At 47.4% G+C, this 24,000-nt stretch overlaps 1 protein-coding gene across 1 annotated transcript in view; it reads right to left on the bottom strand.

Moving 5' to 3' along the window:
* The window catches only part of SMC6 (structural maintenance of chromosomes 6), a 332,391-nt gene that overhangs the window by 288,885 nt on the left and 19,506 nt on the right, over window positions 1–24,000 (bottom strand). Inside the window, exons 3-4 of the mRNA XM_082248885.1 lie at window positions 16,628–16,745; window positions 5,760–5,865 (exon numbers count right to left, since the gene is read on the bottom strand). Coding sequence (XP_082105011.1) covers window positions 5,760–5,865; window positions 16,628–16,745 — 224 coding nt within the window. The remainder of the gene's footprint in view (window positions 1–5,759; window positions 5,866–16,627; window positions 16,746–24,000) is intronic.

Raw genomic sequence — 24,000 nt, 5'->3', positions numbered from 1 at the left:
TAATCGCTCTGGATGGCCTTCGGGTGCCAAATTGCACCCGACTAGCCGACGCATCATTCCCTGCGTCCTCCATCTTTAAAGTTTCTTGCACTGACACAATCAGTGCATCTACCAGCGCTCTCTCATGCACGGAGGTGGAAGAGACATCATCCTCACTATAAGAGCACTCGAGGTGCTTGGACGCAGACCCCGAGGGTCAACCTCAGAGTCCGAGGAGACAAATGAGACAGGTGAAGGCAGAGGGCGCTTTTCGCCAGGCCTTTTCTGCAAAACCAGGTCCACTTTAGACACTAGTGACTGTATGACCGCCGTCATGGCCGCCATAGTCAAGTGGGACCCCCAGGAACCCCCCATTCTGAGAGTGGGTCTGGTGGTGAGATGTGTTCTGCAGGCTCCAGGTACCCTAGTGCTAGAGCGAGAGACACACAGACAGACAAACTGCAGCACACCAATTCCAGGTAACACCCGTGTCGATACTAGAGACCTCTGCCCCCGCGCAGTACAAGAAAATGGCCGCTGCGGCTGTCTCCATCATGGCAGCCGAGCTCCAGAAGCAAAGCGGCCGAACATTTGCACTAGAAAATGGCGGCGGCGCCCGCGAGCCAGCCGGGGAGCTGTCCTGGCACCTCAAACAGGCATCTGGCCACTCATCGCACAGAGCGGACAGGAAGCAGTTGCAAGTTCCCCCACCAGCTCAGTCCTTCACCTCACTGAGGTGACAGGTACAGTATACACCAACCACCCACTATCCGGGGGAAAACCCCTACAGAGGGAACCGCCAGAAAGGGGGGAGATGTGGGAGGCAAGGACCCAGGAGACCTAACAACCCCAGGAGGACCCCGCAGTCCCCCCAGATTCCCGAGGGAGATGGGGGGGGCACTATTCACCATACCTTAGGAGCCAGGCAGAGTTCACTCCAAGCAAATCACCTCCTCGTCTCAGCAAGGGGGGTGCTGTGGCCAGGGGAGCGATGCGACCAGGTTGCATGTGTCCTTGCAATGTGTCCCACACGCAGGCCAGTCTTTCCAGTGAGACCCTGTCGCGGCCGACCTAGCGTGGAGCTAAGGCCTGGGCGCGCTTGTTGGCCAGACCGGGACGACCGTAAGGATCTAGGATATCCAGCGCATTACCCAGTCCGGCAGGTGATTGTAGTTCTCACAGGAGCAACTTGATTGTTGAAAAAAAAAAAAAAACTGAAAAAATTCCATTTAAAAAAGGAAAACATGACAGGACCAGAGATCCCAGCAAGGACCTAGATCCTTACTCCTGACTAGACAGAAAAAAAACTGGAGATACTAGAGCATGAAGTGGGAGTATAATACCTGGGACTGCCCCATAGGCGTAGTTAAGCTTTGTTAACCCTTTCCATCTAGGAAGAACAGCAAAACCCATCCGCCTGATTTAGATATGAAGTTGTGTCCATCAACGAATGAAAGAGAAATTGGATTTTTGACTTGCCGTACAACCCATGTCTCTGATGTTCATTGATGGACACAGCTCCTGATCTTTAAACCATTGGGTTATACTGCCCCCTACAGGAGTAGGACACTAGGAAGAAAAAAAGTCTGGGTAGGCCTATGGGCAGTCCCAGGAGGTATACTCCCTCTCTCTGCTATAGGTACTCAGTTTTGTTACAAGCAGTGTCAGAAGAATTACAACTCCAGAGAGGGGTGGGTGCTGTATCCTTCAGTGATCAGAGAAATGGATTTTTGCAGTAAGTCAAAAATCACATTTTCTCTTTTGTTCGACAGACACAGATCCTGATCTTCCTAACCATTGGGACGTCCCAAAGCAGTGTTAAACATGAGGGGTCGGAACAGCAAAAAAGAAATTCCCAAGGCTAAAACTATAGCCAACCATGTAAACAGGATCTCAACCAAAACAACTGGAGCCCACCTGAAAAAAAAACAAAAACAAATACTCCCTCAAAGAGGACCAGGTCCTCTAAACGGCAGCATGCAAAACCTTGCGACCATCCGCTGATGCCAACACATCCGCTTTATAGAACTTTGTGAAAGTGTGCATCGACGACCAGGTGGCCGCCTTGCAAACCTGCATCACTTGTGCCTGATGATGAAAGGTTTAAGAGGCACTGAGCGCCTGAGTAGAGTGCGCCTTGATAGGAAAGGAGGAACCTGACCCTTGATGAAATATGGGCTTGAATCACTGTCCGTCTGATTCATCTGGAAATGGTCGCAGAGGAAACGGGCAACCCTTTCCAAGGCCCATCCGTGAGCACAAATACCAAGTCTGACTTCCAAAAAGACTCTGTAGCTGCCAGGTACACCCTAATAGCCTGAACCACATCCAAGGCATGCAAAGCAATTTCCTTCAGATGTTTTGGCCTGGGACACAGGGAAGGCAACACAATGTCTTCATTCAAATGAAAATCAGAGACAACCTTTGGATGGAACGACAGGGCGAACAACCACCTTATCTCTGTGAACCACCAAGTAAGGTGAACGACAGGATAACGCCGCCAATTCCGACACCCTGTGGGCAAAGGTGATAGGCACCAAAAGGTCACCTTCTGGGACAGCGTAAGCAGTGGAATCTTCTGAAGATTCTCAAAAGGAGGCTTCTGGAGGGCTGAGAGCACCAAATTGAGGTCCCAAGGCGGCAACGGAGCCTGCACTGGAGGAACCAAGTGCCAATCTCCCTGATGGCCAAGGGCATCGTTGAAAGAAGACCACCAAGGCCGACGCCTGGCCCTTGATAGTACTCAAGGCCAGTTTCTGCTCAACCCCCCGTTGAAGGAAAGTCAAGATCTGAGCCACCGAAAAAAGAGCGAAGATGAACCCCAAGAGACTCACACCACGCGATGTACGTCTTCCACGTACGATGGCAAATCTTCCTAGAAGTAGATTCCCAATCTTTTAACAGTTTTGGAATCACTGACTCAGACAAACCTCTATCCTTTAGCACCTGGTGTTCAACAGCCAAGACTTCAAAGCCAGTGACTAAAGGATGGAAAGATCGGTCCTTGGGACAGCAGATCCTCCCTGAGAGTAAGCTTCCAAGGAAAGTCGGCGTTTAGCCGCACCAGATCGGCATACCAAGCCTGGCAAGGTCAGTCTGGGGCCACTAAGAGGAATCCCTTCTGCCTCGATCCTGCATAGAAGTCTTGGCAGAAGCTTGAGAGGAGGTAAGGCGTAAATCAGATGATACTGACTCCACGGGGCCACTAGCGTGCCTGTGGCACCTGCCAGAGAATCCAGAGCCACAAACCTCTGCACCTTTCTGTTGAGCAGAGACGCCAACAGATCCACCTCGGGGATGCCCCACCTAAGACACAAATGATGAAACCCCTCGGATGAAGGGACCACCCCCTTGGTCCAAAGCCTGCTGATGGAGGTAATCTGCCTGCCAGTTTTCAACCCGGGAATGTTTATGGAGGAGAGGATTGAAACTTAACGTTCTGCTCACCTTAGAATGCCGGCTACCTCCAGAGCCGACAGGGTGAGGGCGCACCTTCATGCTGAAGGAGCCTTGTCGGCGGGTCTGGACAAGCTCGCTCTCAACTTGCCAGACCAAGTTGGCTTGGATCCACCAGAGGAGGCCCTGAAAAGCTTTGATCTCTTGTCAGTCGCCGCTGAGGGACAAAAAAAAAAAAAAAAGAGTCGAGAAGGATGGCCCACGTTTACAAGGGTACTTGCCCTTACTAGTCTGCGGAAGAAAAGTACTCTTCCCCCCTGTGAGACCATGAGTCTGGTCCACAGACCAGCATTTGAGCCAAAAAATACACCGAAGGACCACTGCTGAAACAGAGAGCATAGCGACTGGGGAGCCGCTTTCAAAGAGGCATCACAGAATAACTGCAGCCCCTGGACCAACTGGACTGCCAGCTCAGCAAAGGCAGGGGGGAGCTGCTCCCCCTCCAGGTCACGGCCCAAAAGCTTAACCCATTTGGTCAGTTTCCGACACTAGTGCAATGGTAAATACCTGCCTTAGGGCCGAACCAGCCACAGTATACATATTGCGGGCCACAGCCTCCGCCTTCCTGTTAGCCGGGTCCTTAACCACTTGCTGACCGTCCGCCGCAGATATAATGCGGCAGGCTGGCTCGGCTGCGCGAACCAACGTACCTGTACAGCAGTTCGCAAGAGCACTCCTGGCGCGCGCGAGCCTGCATTAGGAAGTGGGGAAGCTAATCCATGGGGCCGGCAGCCGCGATTGCTGCTGGGTACTCGCGATCGCTCCCCGCAGAGAGAGAAGGATGGTCTGCTGACCGTTGTTCTCTTTGGAATGAACACAGAGTGCCTTAGATCCTCCTATTTAGGATCACAGGTCTCTGTGTTGATTCCACAAGCCCCTCCCCCATACGGTTAGAAAACACTCCCCTAAGCTAACACTTAACCCTTTGATCACCCCTGGGTTAACCCCATCCCTGCGAGTGTCATTATCACAGCAACAGTGCATATTTTTAGCACTGATTACTGTAGTAATGTCACTGGTCCCCCCCAAAAAAGTCAAAAATGTCAGATGGGTTAGGTGCTCCAAGGAACTCATGAGTCAACAGTGGGGCACCACAAAAAAAGGTGTTAAAAAAAAAAAACACTGCTAAGGGACAACCCCACCGCTCTGGCAGCTCCACCCGGTCTCCAGTAACAGAGCACCTAGGTGGTGGACCGGTCTGTTCACAACCCAAGCTTAAGTGAAAGGGGGGGGGGGGAAGATGGCCCACAGGGACCACCAGACCGATGAGGGAGATACCCAATGGGATGGAGGGGAACCCGGGGGTCCAACCATCCCATGGAGGAGCCCATGTCCACACCAAAACCCTCCAAGGGGAGAGGGGGACAGTTACCATACTAGGAACCAGGCAGGCACTGCTCCAGACAGAACCTCCTCTCCATCTAAATGGGGGGGGGGCTGTCAGCCAGGAGGAACGCTGTGACTCGGGTCATGACCTGGTCGTATGCAACCTTACGAGGCGTTTAACTCACAGGCCAGCCCCCGACCGTTGGGGCTATGTCGCCGCCGACCCAGCGTGGAGCTGAGGTCTGCACAGTCGCTGGCCAGACTGGGGTGACCTCTGGATCTAGATTACCCAGCCCATCGCTCAGTCCAGCAGTTGATTGTAGATCTCACAGGAAAAAAAAAAAAAAAAAAAAAAAAAACAACAAGATAAAAAAAGAAAACAATCTATCTAAAAAGAAAAAAAAAATTGCCAGAACCAGAGATCGCAGCAAGGAACTAGTTCCTTACTTCTGACTAGGTAAAAAAAAAACTGAGTACCTATAGCAGAGATAGAGAGTCTACCGCCCGGGACAGCCCATAACCGTAGCCAGACTTTTTTTCTGCCTAGCGTCCTACTCCTGTAGGGGGCAGTATAACCCAATGGTTAAGAAGATCAGGAGCTGTGTCCGTCAATGAACGAAAGAGAAATGACAGTTTTTAAAAACAAATATTTTTATATAGAATTGTATTTTATTAGACTTTTTAGTTAATATCAATCTAAAAAAATGTGAATTTATTGTTTCCCATTATTGGCACCTTTAGTGCAAGAAAATTTCAAGAAAGATGTATCTGTTTAAATTCTATGTAGGTCTTCACACTGGTCTGTTGCGCTTCCATTGGGGTGTTAATCCTGCTTGCTGCATTTTTGGTCAGTTAAAAAAAGTTTTGGTGCATCTCAAATTTATAGCAATCCAAGGAAAGAAATGTTAAAAAGATTTTCAAGTCCCTCCCCTCACGAAAATATGCAGAAATACTGCACAGTGATAAAAGGTTTAAGACAATGGTAGATTGGGACTCACGTCTGTCCATCTTTGACAAATCCTTTTATTGATGAACCTCTGTTGGTTGTAGCAGCTTTGCCGCCCAGACCCACAATCAGAGCTGTAAGAACAGCACTCTTACCACCTAGGGAAAGTTAAAACACATGAATTAGAATTAAAAACAGGCAGCTTTGGTATGGACTAGACCATAGTGTGTGTGTATATTTTATATATTATATATATATATATACACACATACACACACACAGGTGCATCTCATAAAATTAGAATCAAAAGGTTATTTTATTTCAGTAATTCAAAAAGTGAATCTTTTTTTTTTTTTATAGATACACATTACACACATGCATTTGCACTCAATCCTTGGCCGGGACGCCTTTTACATGCATTACTGCATGAATGCGCAGTGGCATGGAGGCGATCAGCCTGTAGCACTGCTGAGAAGTTATGGAAGCCCAGGTTGCTTTGAATGCGGCCTACAACACCAGCAGATGACATGGCTCCCCAAATCATCACTGACTGTGGAAATAGTTGCATTTCATTTGGAAATCAAGGTCCCAGAGTGTGGAGGAAGAGTGGAGAGGCACAGACTCCAAGTTGCATGAGGTCCAGTGTGAAGTTTACACAGTCTGAGATGATTTGGGGAGCCATGTCATCTGCTGGTGTTGGGCCACTGTTTTCTCATATTGAGTAGGTCCTCTTTTTGCCGCAAAAACAGCCCTGACCTGTTGAGGCATGGACGAAACTAGACCTCTGAAGGTATGCTGTGATTTCTGGCACCAAGCCATCAGTAGCAGATACTTTAAGTCCTGTAAGTTGCAAGATGGGAACTCCGTGGATTGGATTTGTTTTTACAGCACATCCAACAGATGCTCGATTAGTTTGAGAACTGGAAAATTTGGAGGTCAATTCATCTCCTCTGCCCACTTTCAAAGAAACAAAGGGTCTATAATGTTTTATCACAGGTGTATTTTAAATGATAGAGACAGAATATCAAGCAAAAATAGGGAAAAACACATTTTAAATGTTATAAAATGAGTTGCAGTTTAGTGAGTAAAATAATTAGGCCCCAAGTAAAACATGACTTAGTACTTGGTGGAGAAACCCTTGTTGGCAAGCACAGAGGTAAGACCTTTCTTGTTGTTGGTGACCAGGTTTGCACACATCTCAGAAGGGATTTTGGTCCACTCTTCTTTACAGATCTTCTCTAAGTCCTTAGAGTTTCTTGGCTGTCCCTTGGCAACTCCAAGTTTCAGCTCCCTCTATACATTTTCTATAACATTAAGATCTGGAGACTGGCTAGGCCACTCCATGACCTTAAAGAGTATGTAAACCCCATTCATTAAAAATGACCTGGGCACATATATCAGTAGTATTTACTTGTCTCTCTCCAAAGCCCTAAATCCCTGTGTCTTTCTGCTGCTCCATTCCTATGTTATCAGCATAACTTCTGACAAGTTCTCCCACACAGGAAGTAAAAGCAACTGAAAATTTGTGTCGGGGTGGGTGCATGGAGATAGATTAGCAGAGAGCTGGTCTAATCCCATTACAGCTCTGCATGTTTCTTCCTTCCTCTGCCTATGTGGAAAGGGGGGAGGGGGGTTGCTTTTCCTCCAATCAGCAGTCACGCGGTGTATGCCAAGACTCCACACCCAGTGCTGGAATAGGAAGAAAAAATTCTAACACGATATTCACTTTCTAAACAGTGTAGAAAGCTGAAGACAGCAGATATACAAAAAAAAAAAAAAAAAAAAAAAAAAAAAAAACTTACATAGGGAGATTTGTTTATTCTGTGTGTATCATCAGAGGCTGTTCACCTCACTGGGTATTGTGGGGATTTACAAGCACTTTAATGTGCTTCTTTTTTTTTTTTGAGCCACTCCATTGTTGCATTGGTGGTATGTTTTGGGTCATGATCATGCTGGAAGACCCATCCATGACTCATCTTAAGTGTTCTGGCTGAGGAAAGGTTTTCAGACAAGATTTTACAATACATAGCCCCGTCTATTGGCCCCTGATTGCGGCAAAGTTGGCCTGTACCTTTAGCAGAGAAATAGCCCCAAAGCATGATGTTTCCACGTCTGTGCTTGACAGTAGAGATGGTGTTCTTAGGGTCATAGTCAGCATTTTTCTTCCTCCGAACACGGTGAGTCGAGTTAATGCCAAAGAGCTCAATTTTGGTCTTGTCTTACCACAGCACTTTCTCCCAATCCTTCTCTGAATCATTTAGATGTTCATTGGAAAACTTCAAATGGGCCTGTACATGTGCCGTCTTGAAGAGGGGGACCTTACAAGCGCTGCAGTTTTTTAATCTAAGGCAGCGTTTTGTGTTTACAATGGTTTGTTTGGCGACTGTGGTCCTAACTGCCTTGAGATCATTCACAAGCTCCTCCAGTATAGTTCTAGGCTAAGCCCTCACTTTTCCCATGACGATCCTTACCCCCATGAGGCAAAATCTTGCATGGGAGGGCATAGCTAAGCGCATGGAGGAGTAGAACACTAGCCTCCTTGTCTCCCACACACCCCGGGCTTTATTACAGCTCCCAGTGCCTATATACTCACTGCACCTACCTGACATTGGGAGGAGGCGCTCCAGCGAGGGCTGCCGACTATCCAGCTCTCAGAAGATGGCGCCGGCCTGCTCCTCTGGACAGCATGCGGCCTCTTAGGTTAGGGCACCGCACCAGATCCCCACAGGAGTCAGAGCATGGCTCAGTCCACACTGACTGTCCTGTCCCTCTCCTGCCTCACAACACTCAGGGGAAGGGTGGGACATGGAGGCTGATATCAAGGCCCTCCCGACCTGACACGATTTTGAAGCATACGTTAAAAGGCTGGAACTTTCTTACAAACAGGAGATGTCTGATCTCTGCAAGGATGTGGCTGGCAGGCTAGAGGGCATTGAACACACTGTGGAGGAAACTGTCACAAAATTAAACAACCATGAGACTGTTCTCCAGGAGCATACTATGCAAATTCATCAACTCTTATCTCCATGATGACCAAGAGAATAAAACAGGCTGTACAACATCCGCATTTGCAGATTATCTAAAACAGTTGAAAATGAAGATCTGGCAGCTGCTGTGATCGCAACCTTTAATCCGCTTTTACAAAAACATAAGGACACTCCCTTGGAACTAGAGATTGTACCCATAGACCTCGGAGTCCAAGAAACCAAAATCCTGCATTCTCCAGAAATGTTATATGTAGAGTCTACTTCTATAAGGTCAAAGCCGAACTCATGCAAGCTGCTCGCACGCAGAAAACTATCCTTTTTACTGAGACTCCGGTCCGGTTGCTCCCTGATCTTTCTAAGCTGACCTTAGACATGTGTCGGGCCCTGAAACCTCTGACCAGTGCACTTCAAGCAAAACACATTAAATACCACTGGGGATTTCCATTACAACTCTCGGCATCCCACAACAGCAAAAAAGCAGTTTTCCACACCCTGGGAGATCTACCTACCTCAGGACCTTTTAACTATCACAAATCTCTACAACCAGATTGGCCCCTGAAGTCGGCCACCCTAGGCCTTCCTTTGTCTACGGGCTGGCAACCACAATTGAAGAAGTGGTCCAGATCCATTGCTTCAAAATCCCCTGCAAGATGAACATTTAAAATAAACCTGTTTCTCAGCCCAGATTACCAGTTATTTTTATACTGGTGGATTCAACTTTAGTGGTTTATTGCCTCCTAAAGTTTTAAATGCCTTATATGTTACTCATTTTAATGGTTAATGCCTTGTTCCTCACTAATCCCCCACCCCCCTTTTTTTTAGGGTATAACGATAACAAGAGACTCAAAACCAGCATGTAATCAGTTATAAGTCTTTCGTTTGTTGTGTTGATTAAGTCCGGTACTTGTGAGCCACTCTCTGCATTCCCCACGATCCTCGCATTAGGGTTTTCGGTGCCCATAGTGGCTCTGGTTTCATTGTACAATATAGAGTCTTCTGCATAGCCCCTTTGGCCATGGCTGTATTTTTTTGTTTCTACTGTTTGCCACTAGAGGGCACCGCTCTCTCATTTACCCGTTAAACATTTCGTCTCAGTTGGTGGTTCACAGCCACAATTGCAGAGATTTTCCCTTTTCCTTACCATTTATATTCTCTTTGTGGTCTCCGACCTAACTAGCACTCTCAATAGAGCCAATTGCTCCTTCTCTATCTTGCTCTTATCTCCACTCTTTACTCTCTTTCCTCTTAATGGCCTTATTTTGGCTCCTCTGGTACTTTTACGTGGATGTGAGCTCCTTGATATTGTCTGCCTTCCTTAATCCCCCCATACACATACCATGGCTCCCCCGGTTTCTTTAAAAACCTCCTCTTTCAATTGCAGAGGATTTAATACCACTCCACGGAAGCAAATTTTATACAATTTTCATTGAACCGATACCCAAATACTATTATTACAAGAAACTCATTTCCGTTCTGACAAAGTCACCCGATTTCATAGCAAACACTATCCCACATGGTTCCATAGTACCAACCCCTCTGCCAAATCTAAAAAGGGGTTTCTTTAGCATTCCATCACTCGTTTGCACCAGAAGTGCTGGACTCTTTCATAGATCCTCTGGGTCGTTTTATTTTCCTGAAATTGAATTACATGCAAACAATATTTATTGTCTATCATTTGTACTCTCCCAATCAGGATCAGCTACGCTTTCTCTCCTCTGTGATATCTCGCCTAGAAGCCTTTGGTACCACTAATGTAATGTTAATGTTCGGAGGGGACCTCAATACTCCACTGATTCGGGCAAGTCCTCCATATCACCTACTTCCTTAACCAAAATTCGCTGGTAGATGTGTGGAGGGTGTTGCAACCCTCTGACAGTGACTATACTTCCTTCTCTCCAGCTAATTCATCTTCTAATCGGACTACTGATCTCCCAATCTCTTTTAGAGACTTTAGTCAGATCATGCCCCGCTGCACCGGACTCTAGGCCACATATCTTCACGCAGCCAAGGCTACTCCTGGCTTCTTAATAACAATCTCTTGGTTAATCCTGTCAGCTCCCAAGCCATTTCACAAGCCATCCGAGATTTTGTCAGTAATAACGCTCAAGACCAAACCCACCCCCTGACTAAACGGGAGGCTTTAAAATGTGTGCTTAGAGGGTGTGTTTATCCAACATGGGTCCCGACTCAACAAGGAACGATCGATGTACAATAAACACCTTCTGACTCAAATCTCCTACTTAGAAGCTACCCACAAGCGCACCCTTCACCCGCTGACTCTAGTGGAGCTGTCTAATGCTCGCCGATCTTCTACAATTATTTGCTGACTGCTCTCTAATAGCCAGAGACAAGGGACTATATATCATTACTCTCAGGCCAACAAATGCGGCAAACAGCTGGCTCATGTTTTACACACAATGATGGTCAACGGTCCCTTACAGTCAGGTCCATAAATATTGGGACATCGACACATTTCTAATCTTTTTGGCTCTATACACCACCAAAATGGATTTGAAATGAAACAAACAAGATGTGCTTTAACTGCAGACTTTTAGCTTTTAATTTGAGTGTATTTACATCCAAATCAGGTGAAAGGTGTAGGAATTACAAAAGTTTGTATATGTGCCTCCCACTTTTTAAAGGGCCAAAAGTAATGGGACAATTGGCTACTAAGCTGTTCCATGGCCAGGTGTGTGTTATTCCCTCATTACCCCATTTACAAGGAGCAGATAAAAGGTCCAGAGTTCATTTCAAGTGTGCTATTTGCATTTGGAATCTGTTGCTGTCTCAATATGAGATCCAAAGAGCTGTCACTATTAGTGAAGCAAGCCATCATTAGGCTGAAAAAAAAAAAAAAGCCATCAGAGAGATAGCAAAAACATTAGGTGTGGCCAAATCAACTGTTTGGAACATACTTAAAAAGAAAGAACGCACCGGTGAGCTCAGCAACACCGGAAGACCCGAGAGAGAACGGAAAACAACTGTGGTTGATGACTGAAGAATTATTTCCCTGGTGAAGAAAACACCCTTCACAACAGTTGGCCAGATCAAGAACACTCTCCAGGAGGTAGGTGTATATGTGTCAAAGTCAACAATCAAGAGAAGACTTCACCAGAGTGAATACAGAGGGTTCACCACGGGATGTAAACCATTGGTGAGCCTCAAAAACAGGAAGGCCAGATTAGAGTTAGCCAAACATCTAAAAAAGCCTTCAGTTTTGGAACAACATCCTATGGACAGATGAGACCAAGATCAACTTGTACCAGAGTGATGGGAAGAGAAGAGTATGGGGAAGGAAAGGAACTGCTCATGATCCAAAGCATACCACCTCATCAGTGAAGCATGGTGGTGGTAGTGTCATGGCGTGGGCATGTATGGCTGCCAATGGAACTGATTCTCTTGTATTTATTGATGATGTGACTACTGGCAAAAGCAGCAGGAAGAATTCTGAAGTGTTTTGGGCAATATTATCTGCTCATATTCAGCCAAATGCTTCAGAACTCATTGGACGGAGATTCACAGTTCAGATGGATAATGACTCCGAAAGCATACTACAAAAGCAACCAAGAGTTTAAGGAAAAGAAGTGGAATGTTATGCAATGGCCAAGTCAATCACCTGACCTGAAGCCGAATGAGAATGCATTTCACTTGCTTAAGACAAAACTGAAGGGAAAATGCCCCAAGAACAAGCAGGAACTGAAGACAGTAGAGGCCTGGCAGAGCATCACCAGGGATGAAACCCAGCATCTGGTGATGTCTATGTGTTCCAGACTTGAGGCTGTAATTGACTGCAAAGGATTTGCAACCAAGTATTAAAAAGTGAAAGTTTGACTTATGATTGTTAATCTGTCCCATTACTTTTGGTTCCTTAAAAAGTGAGAGGCACATATACAAACTGTTGTAATTCCTACACCGTTCACCTGATTTGGATGTAAATACCCTCAAATTAAAGCTGAAAGTCTGCAGTTAAAGCACATCTGGTGTGTTTCATTTCAACTCCATTGTGGTGGTGTATAGAGCCAAAAAGATTAGAATTGTGTTGATGTCCTAATATTTATGGACCTGACTGTATATCTACTCCTCCTCAAACACCAAAAAACATACAAAACACGAAGGTAGCGGAAGAATTTCTGCAATACTATTCCTCCCTATACAATTTACCTCTACCTACAGATTCTTCCTCCCACTCAGTCAATCCAGATATGCTATCCTATATTCAGGAAACTGCCCTTTCTAATATTCCCACTTTTGCTTCAGATGACCTGGACTCCCCATTATCAGACACAGAGTTCCTTCAGGTAATAAAATTCTCAAAAATGGCAAGAGCCCGGGCCCTCACAGATTCTCCCCTCGCTTCTACAAAACGTTTGCACCCTTGCTAACACCTATACTGACCAAAGCATACAAGTCCATAGACGATTCGTACCTGCCCTCTTCCTTGCTCCTACAAGCTCAAATTGCAGTAATCCCTAAGCCAGGAAAGGACCCATCAATCTGTAGCAGTTATAAACCTATCTCCTTACTAAACATAGATCTGAAACTCTTCGCCAAGATTATAGCAAATCATTTATCCCATCTATACTTTTAGCAATTATTCACAGGGACCAGGTGGGTTTTGTCCCAGGATGAGAAGCTAGGGAAAACACCACCACCAAAACAATCCATCTTATAGCCGCTACCCAACGTAACGACATTCCGGCCTGTCTCCTCTCATGTGACGCAGAGAAGCCCTTCGATAGGGTCAATTGGTCCTTCCTTCGCCAGGCACTTCTTCAATATGGTTAGACCCTAGAATGTTCGCCCGGATATGCAAGCCTCTTGGTTTGGTCGTATTAATACACTAAAAATGGATATACTCCCAAAACTATTATACCTATTTCAAGCTCTTCCGATTGTGCTTCCTTCTTTTTTCACACTCGCTCTAAAACACAAACTTGTTTGTTATCCCAAATCAGATGGGGAGACAGGCCTTCCAGACTTCAAAATCCACTACGTCTCCACTATCGTATCTCGATTGTTGGATTGGTTCCCTCGCCTATTACATAAAGCCTCTACTTTGGTAGAACAAGATGTCTCCCTTAGACCTCCATGCCCTACTCTGGAGCTGCGATTCCTCGCATACCTCTATTACTACACTTTCTCCATTACCAAGAGCTGCATTCCAGGTCTGGTATCGTTGGAAGGGAAGTTACTCCTTTTTCTCTGATCCAAGCCCTTTGTCTCCACTCTTCGACAATCCAGCCCTCCTGGACCGTATACAGGTAATGGCTTTCGTTACATGACAGAACATCTTGGCCCATAGCCCACTCCTATATAGACACCATTATCTGGACCTTTGTAACCTCCTCTGAAGCAACATTTCACTTGATTACCTGGCTAACGAAATTTCAACTATCGACCTGCTGTAAAACGCTATTCACCTCAGGTCAAACACATAGGCCCCTGTTGGTGTTTGAACATCCGTGTCTTCTTCCAGAGGTCCCCCGCCACACTCTATCAGCGATTTATAAATCTATTTTAACCCATAACCATGATACACTCCCCGTGTTCACAAAAAAAAAAACAAAATGGTTTAGGGAGTTGGGGTTTGAGGTCTCCGCTGGAGATTGACATACCGCATTTCTCTTTACTCATAAAGCCTCTAAATTGGATTACGCTCAGGAGAAAAATTATAGGTTGTTATCCAGATGGTACCGTGATCCTGTGGCTATTCATCAGATCTTTCCCACCTCTACAGGTATATACTGGCACTGTAATTCAGAGAGAGGAATGTACCTACACATTAGGTGGGACTGTTCTTGTATTCGCCCTTTATGGTCTCAGATCTTTCAGGTATATACAGAGATCTATGATGAGCTCCTGACTCCATCCCCCTCTACAGCTTTATCATCTATTCTCCCAGGTTACTAATAAATCCCAAAAAGCTAGCTTACTCAGATATTTCCTCTCTGCAGCTAGACAGCTCGTTTCTAGACATTGGAAGAACACATCGATTCCATCTCTTTCATCTTGGGTGAATGAAATCAATGACATTATGCTTGTGGAGGAGCTACAGGCTAGGTAGCTTGATAATCGGGAAAAATTTACCACTCTATGGTACATCTGGATGCACTACTCTTCTTTGGAGAAATTTAGTAACAGGCTTATACAATAAGATGCCAAAGGAACTTACAATTACTACTACTACTCTCTCTTAAACTCACTTTTTTCTACTGACCTTTCTCTTCTGTTTCTACATTCTTTTTTTTTTTCCTTTTATCTTCAAATCTCTTGTCTCTTCTCTCCATGCATATACACCGGTTATTGTAAGTCATTTACTATTGTACTGGTTATATAAACATCAAGGACCATTCTACGGATTTTACAACTGACTTTATATCAGTATCTCAGGCGTGATGGCTCCTTTTGTCAGATTTTCTGCTCATTATACTTTATGCATCTAAGAGAACTATCTTTGTATTGTTTTTTAAATTTGTTTATGACAATATATTCAACCTAAAACCTTGCATGAAGCTCCACACAGAGGGCGATTGACGGTTATTTTGTTTTTTTTCCATTTGCGAAAAATTGCTCCAACAGTTGTCTCCTTCTCACCAAGCTTCTTGCTGCGGGCCTTGAAGCCCATTAAAGCCTTGTGCAGGTCTACAATCTTGTCCCCAACGTCCTTTGACAAATCCTTGGTCTTGGCCATGATGGTGAGGTTTGAATGGAAGAAAGGTGTCTTTTATACACCTTTGTCATTAGGAGTTGTCATTAGGGGCACCTACTTAAACTGACAGGACTAAACTGTGTACATGAGCACATACCGTAGCCAGCCTGTGGGAGCCAGAATTATTGTTGGTTGGTAGAGGATCAAACACTTATTTTACTCACTGAACTGCAACTCAATTTATAACATTTGTAGCATTTTGTTTTCTGGATTTTTGGTTGATATTCTGTCTCTATCAATTAAAATTTACCTATGATAAAAATTATAGACCTTTAATTTCTTTGTAAGTGGGCACACTTACAAAATCTGAAGGGGATCAAATTATTTTCCACACTGTATATCTCAATAAACTTGCCAGATCAGCAATCACCAAATACAACACTTGATGCACATCAGAGCATAGAAAAAACCCAATCTCCAAAATATATAAAGAACAGGTAGTCCAAGCCAATCTGCAGCAGTTTATATGCCTATTTAGATCCAAAACTTTTGTACATGTCGGGTATGAATTGCTAAATAAACATTCAAAGTGCTGCAAATTGTATTACTATATATATATATATATATATATATATATATATATATATATATATATATATATATACACATACACACACACACACATACATACACACACACACACAGTATACAGCCTTGTGTTCTGGTAGCAGTATAAGGACTTCCCATCCAATCAGCACTGTGTTCCAGGTAGCAGTATGGTGGCTGCCAATCTGCTGCTAGAAAAAAGTAAAATCAGCCTGAGAGTTTCTCAGCCATTCCCAGGAATGTTATCATAAATATAGGCTTCCGCTGATCGGCTGAGATGGAGATTGTGACATCACTTACCTGCCTCTCCACATTGGCCAATCAGGGGAAGCCTCGTGTTGACTGATAAAATACAAGGCATCCTGTGAACGGCCGAGCTGCGCTCAGCCTGACTCAATTTCACTCTAGCAGCAGATTGGCAGCCACCATACTGCTGCATGCTGCATATATGAAAATACACAAACACTTTATATGGACATTAAAAAAAAGGTACCCACAGAGACTTTATACTAATATATATATATATATATATATATATACATATATGCACACACACACACACACATATATATACATACACATATATATACATAAACATACAAATAATGGAGAGCTCATCAGGCTGCCATTGAAAATTTAAACTTTATATGTTCTAAAAAAGGTGACAGCTGCACTTACTTCCATTGTTCCCAACAACGAAGTTGACATTTGGTCCAAATCGGAAGGGTCCAAGCATTGCATGACACATGAAGTTCTTCAGTGAAATGCTTTCAATGATCCCAACATCAGCAGTGACCTACAAATTAGTCATAAGTAAAGGTTCAAAACAGGCCTTTTCTACAATGATCAATTTGATACATTCGGATTATTGATTAGCAAATTGGAGAATAGAGGGACGGTCAGTCTGAAAGCTCCTACACTACAGGTCACTGGCTTTGGATGCACTGAGTTCTGTTCACTGGTAATTGGTTAATGGGATAATTTTTACATGCAGTGCCATGAAAAAGTATTCATACCCCTTGAAATCTTCCACATTTTGTCATGTTACAACCAAAAACGTAAATGTATTTAATTGGGATTTTACGTGATAGACCAACACAAAGTGGTACAGAATTGTGAAGTGGAAGGAAAATGATAAATAGTTTTCAACGTTTTTTTTTACAACTAAATATCCGAAAAGTGTGGTGTGCAACCAGGCAACAGGAGCTCAAGCAAAACAACTGGAGCCCACCTGAGAAAAAAAAAATACATCCTCAAAGAGGATCAGGTCCTCCCAGAGAGCCGCGCAGCCAACTCGTCCAATTAAGCAGGCAGAGCCTGATCTCCCTCAGTTCCAAAACACTGATCGGCATGGAGGACTCCTCTGCTGACCAAGTCCCCTGGACACAAAGTTTTCGCAGCACTCCACCCGAGCCCAACAGGCTGGCGTTCGTGGTCACCACCGTCCAGAACAACGGTAGGAATGACTTGCCCTGGCACAGAACAGGTGACTGGATCCAGCAGGATAGTGCAGACTTCGTGAGATGACTCAAACAAATCCTCTGGTCCAATGACCGAGGATCCCTGTTCCACTTTGCCACAATCTCCTTCTGCAAAGGTCGAGTGAGACTGAGCACACGGGACGGCTTCAAAAAGGTAGACACCATCAGGCCCAGGGCCCTCAAGCAAGCCCACAAGGAGGACTGATTGGTTTCCATCAGCAACCTGGTCGCCCTTTGAAGCTTCTGAAGATTGTCTAAGGGGAGAAAGACACTCGCCAGTGCAGAGTCGAGAGTCAGCCCCAGATAAGTGATCCGTACGGATGGCGTCAGAACAGATTTCTGGAAATTGATCGTCCACCCGAATTTCTGAAGGGTCTGAACCGTAATAGAGATGTTGCCTAACAGATCCGCATGGGTGACTGCTCGCAACAGAAGATCGTCCAGATATCCTGCAAATCGAGATACCCCGCTGACGTAACAAGGCTAGCACCTTGGTAAAGACTCTGGGAGCAGAGCCGAGACCAAAGGCTAACGCCACAAATTGAAAATGCTCCTCTGCCACCGCAAAGCAGAGGAATCTTTGATGTGTCTCGAATATGGGGACGCGGAGATACGCATCCTCGAGATCGAAGGAGGCCAGAAAATCCCCCTGGTTCAATGATGCCACCACTGACCGATGGACTCCATTCGGAACTTTCGGAACAAAGTGGTTCAGAGTCCTGAAATCCAGAATGGGACGCACCTTGCCCTCATTTCTGGGTACCAGAGTGTGACAGCCCACACTTAAGATGGCGGTGCCCACTGCAAATCATGCAGCCAGGGACCAAACACAATGAAGGCCTACAGGTTTCCACAAGACCCAGCAATACACAAGGTACGATGCTACCCCCTCAGAGCGCTAGGAGCCCCCAGTCACATAGCCCCCCCGTGGGGATGGGAGAGGGAGACAGGCACAAAGGCTGGGTACCAGGTAGGCCAGGAGGATCTTTTAGGAGGTACAGGTCCTATTATCCCCCCCCCCCCAAAGGCCACCAGGGGCAGGGGGGGGGGGGTCACATTTACTCAGCATGGGCCGGCTCCACTCCAAGCAGACCTCCTCCCACCCGAAGTGGGGGTGCTGACAGCCGAGGGGTACACTGCGACTCAGGGCATTCCAGGTCATTGCGTCCCGGCGAGGCATCCGCGCGCAGGCTCATCCCCATACGGAAAGGAGCACCTTTGTGGCGAGGCCTAGTGCGAGACTATAAACTGCTCACGCTCGTAGGCCAGGATCTAGATCATCCAATGCAAAGCCCCAGCCAGCATTGCTTGTAGATCACCAGGAGGATCCCCCTGACACTAGCTAGCAAAGTGAGTAAAGAGAAATAAAACTGAATTTTTGTAAAATCTTACCGTAAAATTCCTCTCTCTGAGTCCTCTGACAGTCGCCGCCCACTCATACAGTCTTCTCCAATGGGATGTCCCAAAGCAATGTAGACATGAGGGGTGGGAAGCGCAACAATCACAAAGGCAACGCAGCACCCAGGTCAGAGAAGGGAGCCTCATCTGAACAGAAAGGTAAACCCTCTGGGTAACAGAAAAGCTCAACTGGAGCAAACAACCCAGGAAGCAAATAACCAAGGGGGAAACAACCCCAACAGCCAGGGACCTGCAAAACTAGGGCCCCCATAAGGCACTGACGCACACAGAACCTTGCGGCCAAAGGAAGCATCTGCAGTTGCCAGAACCTCAAGTTTGTAAAATATGGAAAGGGTGTGCACCGACGACCAAGTCGCAAGTTGGCACACCTGGGCCAATGAAGTCTGTTGCTGGAAAGCCTGGGACGCACTCATCGCTCTGGTAGAGTGCACCTTGACAAGGAAGGGCGGTAGCCGTTCCCTAAACGAATAGGCCTGTACAATTGTCCGTCTGATCCATCTAGAAATGGTTGCAGCAGACGCAGCCATACCCTTCCGAGGACCCTCAGTAAGGACAAAAAAAGAATCTGACTCCCTAAAGGATTCAGTGGACGACAGGTAAACCCTGATCGCCCAGACTACATCCAAGGAATGCAAGGCACACTCCTTAGGATGCTTAGGGTTCGCACATAGCGAAGGTAAGACAATATCCTCGTTAAGGTGAAAATCAGAAACCACCTTAGGAAGGAAGGATTAGTTAGGTTGAAAGACCACCTTATCCCTATGAACCACCAGGTAAGGGGAGCGGCAAGACAAGGCTGCCAACTCCGACACTCTGCGAGCAGATGTAATAGCCACCAGAAAGGTAACCGTTCTCGTCAGCAGAGGCAGAAATTTTTTTTCTGGTGTATTCAAAGGGAGGACGTTGCAAAACAGACACAACCAAGTTTAAGTCCCAAGGAGGTAAAGGCGCTCTCTGAGGAGGAGCCAAATGACGCACACCTTGATAAAGGTGCCTATCAATGAATTAGATGCCAAGGGGCGCTGAAAAATTATGGCCAGTGCAGAGAACTGGCCCTTAACAGTGGTCAGCGCAAGACGCTGGTCCACAACAGATTGGAGAAAGGCTAACACCCTGGCCACTGAAAAGGAGCGAAGATTGATGCCCCAGGATTCACACCAGGCAAAATAAGCCTTCCGAGTACGGTAATAGATCTTACCGGACGAGGCCTTCTGAAGCCCTGAGCAAGGCAGGAATAAACGCAGACGAGAGACCCCGATCTCTCAAGACCTGGCTTTAAACAGCCACGCCGCTAAGGTTGGCGACCGTAAAGCAGGATGGAAGATCGGCCCCTGAGACAGCAGATTGCCTCGAACGGGAGCCGCCACGGAGTCTCGACGACCAGTTGGACGATGGCCACGTAGCAAGACCGGCGCGGCCAGTCTGTGACCACCAGAATCACCAACTTCAGTTCCGAGACTAACCTGCGAAGGAACCTGGCCAACAACCGAAGCGGAGAAAAGGCAGAAATCAGGCGATACTGATTCCAAGGCCCACCAGCGCATTCAGGGCGACCGCCATAGGATCGCGCGTTCGTGCCACGAACCTTCCCACCTTGTTGGTTAGCCGAGAGGCGAACAGATCCACATCCGGGGATCCCCAGCGCGCACACAGCACCTGAAAAACCTCCGGGTGTAGGGACCATTCACCTTGGTCCAGGGTCTGGCGGCTCAGATAATTGGCCTGCCAATGCTCCACACCCGGAACGGGAACTGCCGAAATCGCCAGGACGTGCGCCTCGGCCCCAGACAGAATTCTGGTCACTTCCTGGGCCGCCCGGGCACTCCTGGTGCCCCCTTGATGATTTGATGTAAGCCACCGCAGTGGCGTTGTCCGTCTGGACCCGCACAGGGAGGCCACGAAGATGAACCGGCCAATGGAGCAAGCATAATCTGATCGCTCGCAATTCCAAGATGTTCATCGGCAGGGAGGATTCCCACTCCGACCAAGTGCCCTGGGCAGACAGAATGCCCAGAACGCCACCCCAGCCTGACAGGCTGGCATCCATGGTGATCACAGTCCACAACAACGGGCGGAAGGAGTTTCCCTCCGTCAGAGTCAGGGACAGGAGCCACCAGAGAAGATCCTCTCTGACTTGGCGACTCAGAGAAATCCTCCTTTCCAAGGATTGAGAATGCCTGTCCCAGCTGGTCAAGATCTCGGCATGAAGAGATCTCGTGTGGAACTGTGCAAACGGTATTGCAGCGAAGGCTGACAACATCAACCCCAGGGACCGCATGCAGGCCCTGAGCGACGAGGAATCCTTGTCCTGAAGGGACCTGACCTCGTCCTGTAGAGTCCAGGGCATGTCCTCCGGCAGGAAACCTTTACTTGGGTAGAGTCCAGGACCATTACCAGCTAAGGGAGACAAACAGAAGGGGACAAGGTCGACTTCTGAAGGTTGATGGTCCATCCGAACTCCCGGAGCGTCTGAACGGTAGTTGACAGATCGCGTAAGAGACTCGGGCTGGCACTCGATCGTAACAGGAGATCATCCAGATATCCCAAGACCGCAATCCCCTGCGCCCGCAACAGGAACCGAACAAGAGCCAGCACTTTGGGAAACACCCTTGGAGCCGAAGCGAGACCGAAAGGTAACGCCACAAACTGATAGTGACCCTCCGTGATTGCGAATCGAAGGAACCTCCGAAGACCCACGAATATAGGGATGTGTAAATACGCATCGAGGGCAGAAGCCAGGAATCTCCTGGACTTAAGGAGGCCACCACCGAACTGAGGGATTCCATGCGGAACTTACTTCTGAAGCAAAGCGGTTCAGAGCTTTCAAGTCCAGAAAAGGATGTACCTTGCCCACCTTACTGGGCACAGTGAACAGATTTGAGTAAAACCCCCAAAACCTGTCCCGATGAGGCACCGGGACAATCACCCCCTGGGCGAGGAAATCCTGAACCGCCCGATGAAGATCGTGTAACCGATCTGGGGTCAAATGAAGATTTGAGGGAAAGAATCTGTCCGCGAAAGGAATTCGAGCTTGTATCACGATCCAATGATTTCCAGAACCCACCTGTCCGGAACCCGGAGCAGCCAAAGGTCTAGGAAACCGCGCAGACGTCCCCCCACCCCTGTAATAGGTGATGGCGTCCCTGCAGGTGGAGGTGGAAGGACCCGCCGGGCCGGCATGGGTGGATTTTGGCTTGCCCGCCCAGGGCTTCCTCTGACCACCCTGGCCCTTAAAGGGTTTCCCCTTGACCTGTGCCTTGAAGGCACGAAAGGACCCCCGATTTAGTTTAAAGGAAGGGCCCTGCTTACCGCGAAAAAACTTACCCCAGGGGTTCTGGGGCAGCAGAGTGCTTCTGCCCCCAGTGCCTCCTTTAACCAACTCATCCAGGGAATCCCCAAAAAGACGATTCCCCTCATAAGGGATGTCCGACACCGTCTTCCTGGAGTCTGGTCAGCCAACCAGCTCGTCAGCCACATTAAACGATGGAGCAGCACCGTGACACCAGACAGCCGAGCTGCTAGAGGAGCCTCCTCCAAGGCCGCGTCACACAGGTACAAAAAAAACCTGCCAAGACACATCTGCTCCACCATCTCCACAGTAGTCGGAGGGTCGGAATCCGCCCCCAGAGTGTGTTAGAGCACTGAACACCGGAGAATCCTCCGAGGGCATGAGAGTGGCCTTGTTTAACCTGGACACCGTGCGATCCACTTTAGGGGACACGGTCCAACGCGAATCCGTAGGAGACGCAAAAGGGCAACGGAATTGAAACCGATTTGGTACCACAAGAGGGCGCATTAAATGTACGCCATCGTTCGTTCACCGTCACGTGAAACTCAGCGGGACAAGGAAATACCTGTGCCGCCTTTCGGGTTCTGCGAGTCCCAAGAAGACTGCTTACCCGGTGGGTGGGCTCATCCTCTAAATGCAGGGTCTCTTTAACCGAGGAAATAAGCGCAGACATAGCAGCGCGTTCTTTGGCCGTCCCAGGGGGGAATCATCCCGACCCCCATTCTCCGCCTCCCCATCCGAATGGAAGGACTGAGACCCCTCAGGGGGTATACTGTCCAAAGTAACCATAGCAAACGCAGATAGTGAAAAGCCTTGGCCTTTTGCTAAACAGCCCGTCTGACATCACTAAAGCCCCCTTGGACACTAAGTTGCAAGAGCAGCAGTAAGGGTAGAAGATTCCGGCGCACCTGAATCACCCACCAAAGACTGGGAGGAATTTTGCTGTCCTGGGACTGCCATGAAAATAAAACAAAAGTTTGTATGGCGCTGGCCCTTTAAGACGCGACGGCGGCAATACCCACCGTCATGCACCACAATCAGGACCAGCACCCACAGATATCAAAAAATAGCCAATAGCAAGAGAATATCCCCAAAACAGCAAGAAACACCCCCAGGAGCGTTACCCTTCTGCCGAACGATTCCGCTGTGCAGGAAAAGGAAGTGATGTCAGACCGCTAGAGCCAGGCAAGCACAGGCTAAGGAAAAATGGATGCCTATTGATTGCAATGGGAGGCTCCGGGAAAATGGCCGCCGACACGTGTAAACCCAGAACCGTGCCACACACAAGAAGGCGCCCGAACGGCGCCAATACTGCAGAGGAAAATGGCTGCTGAAGAGCCCACAGTGAGGTCAGACAGCCGCCCACACCCAACATGGCGGACCCGCGGTTTTTAACAGCAGCGGTCCGCCGCCACATGTCTGAACCCCCACACAAAACACAAAAAAGTGCCGACAGGGTAGGGACCCTCACAAACCCCCACACAGTGTTCCGCACACAGTAAGGCTCCATGTACACGGGACGCTGGAAATGGCCGTTTAGGAGCAGTTGGGCATTTTTTTCAGAAGCCCCTGAACCCATCTACATTTTATCTTATCTGTCCATGTACACCAGGTCGTTTACAGTCATTTGCAGGCAGTTGCGTTCAGGGACTGTTTTTAGAACGCAATTATTTGCGTTCGAACGTGTGTTTCCCGGCGTTTCAAACGCACAAAAGCGTCCAAACGCGATGACCCGCGTTTAGCGTTCGCGTTTTTCCATTTTAAAGGGGAATCATTTTTTTGACCTCTAGGAACGGTTCTAAACGCAAACGCCACTAAAAGCCCGCTAAACGCGGGTACAAACGCGACTGAACGGACGTTTC

This window comes from Pelophylax lessonae (assembly GCF_965119305.1).
Source record: "Pelophylax lessonae genome assembly, chromosome: 3".
In the NCBI taxonomy this organism is placed as follows: Eukaryota; Metazoa; Chordata; class Amphibia; order Anura; family Ranidae; genus Pelophylax; species Pelophylax lessonae.
Note: the sequence above shows the minus strand (reverse complement) of the source record. Positions and strands in the feature narration are given on the sequence as shown.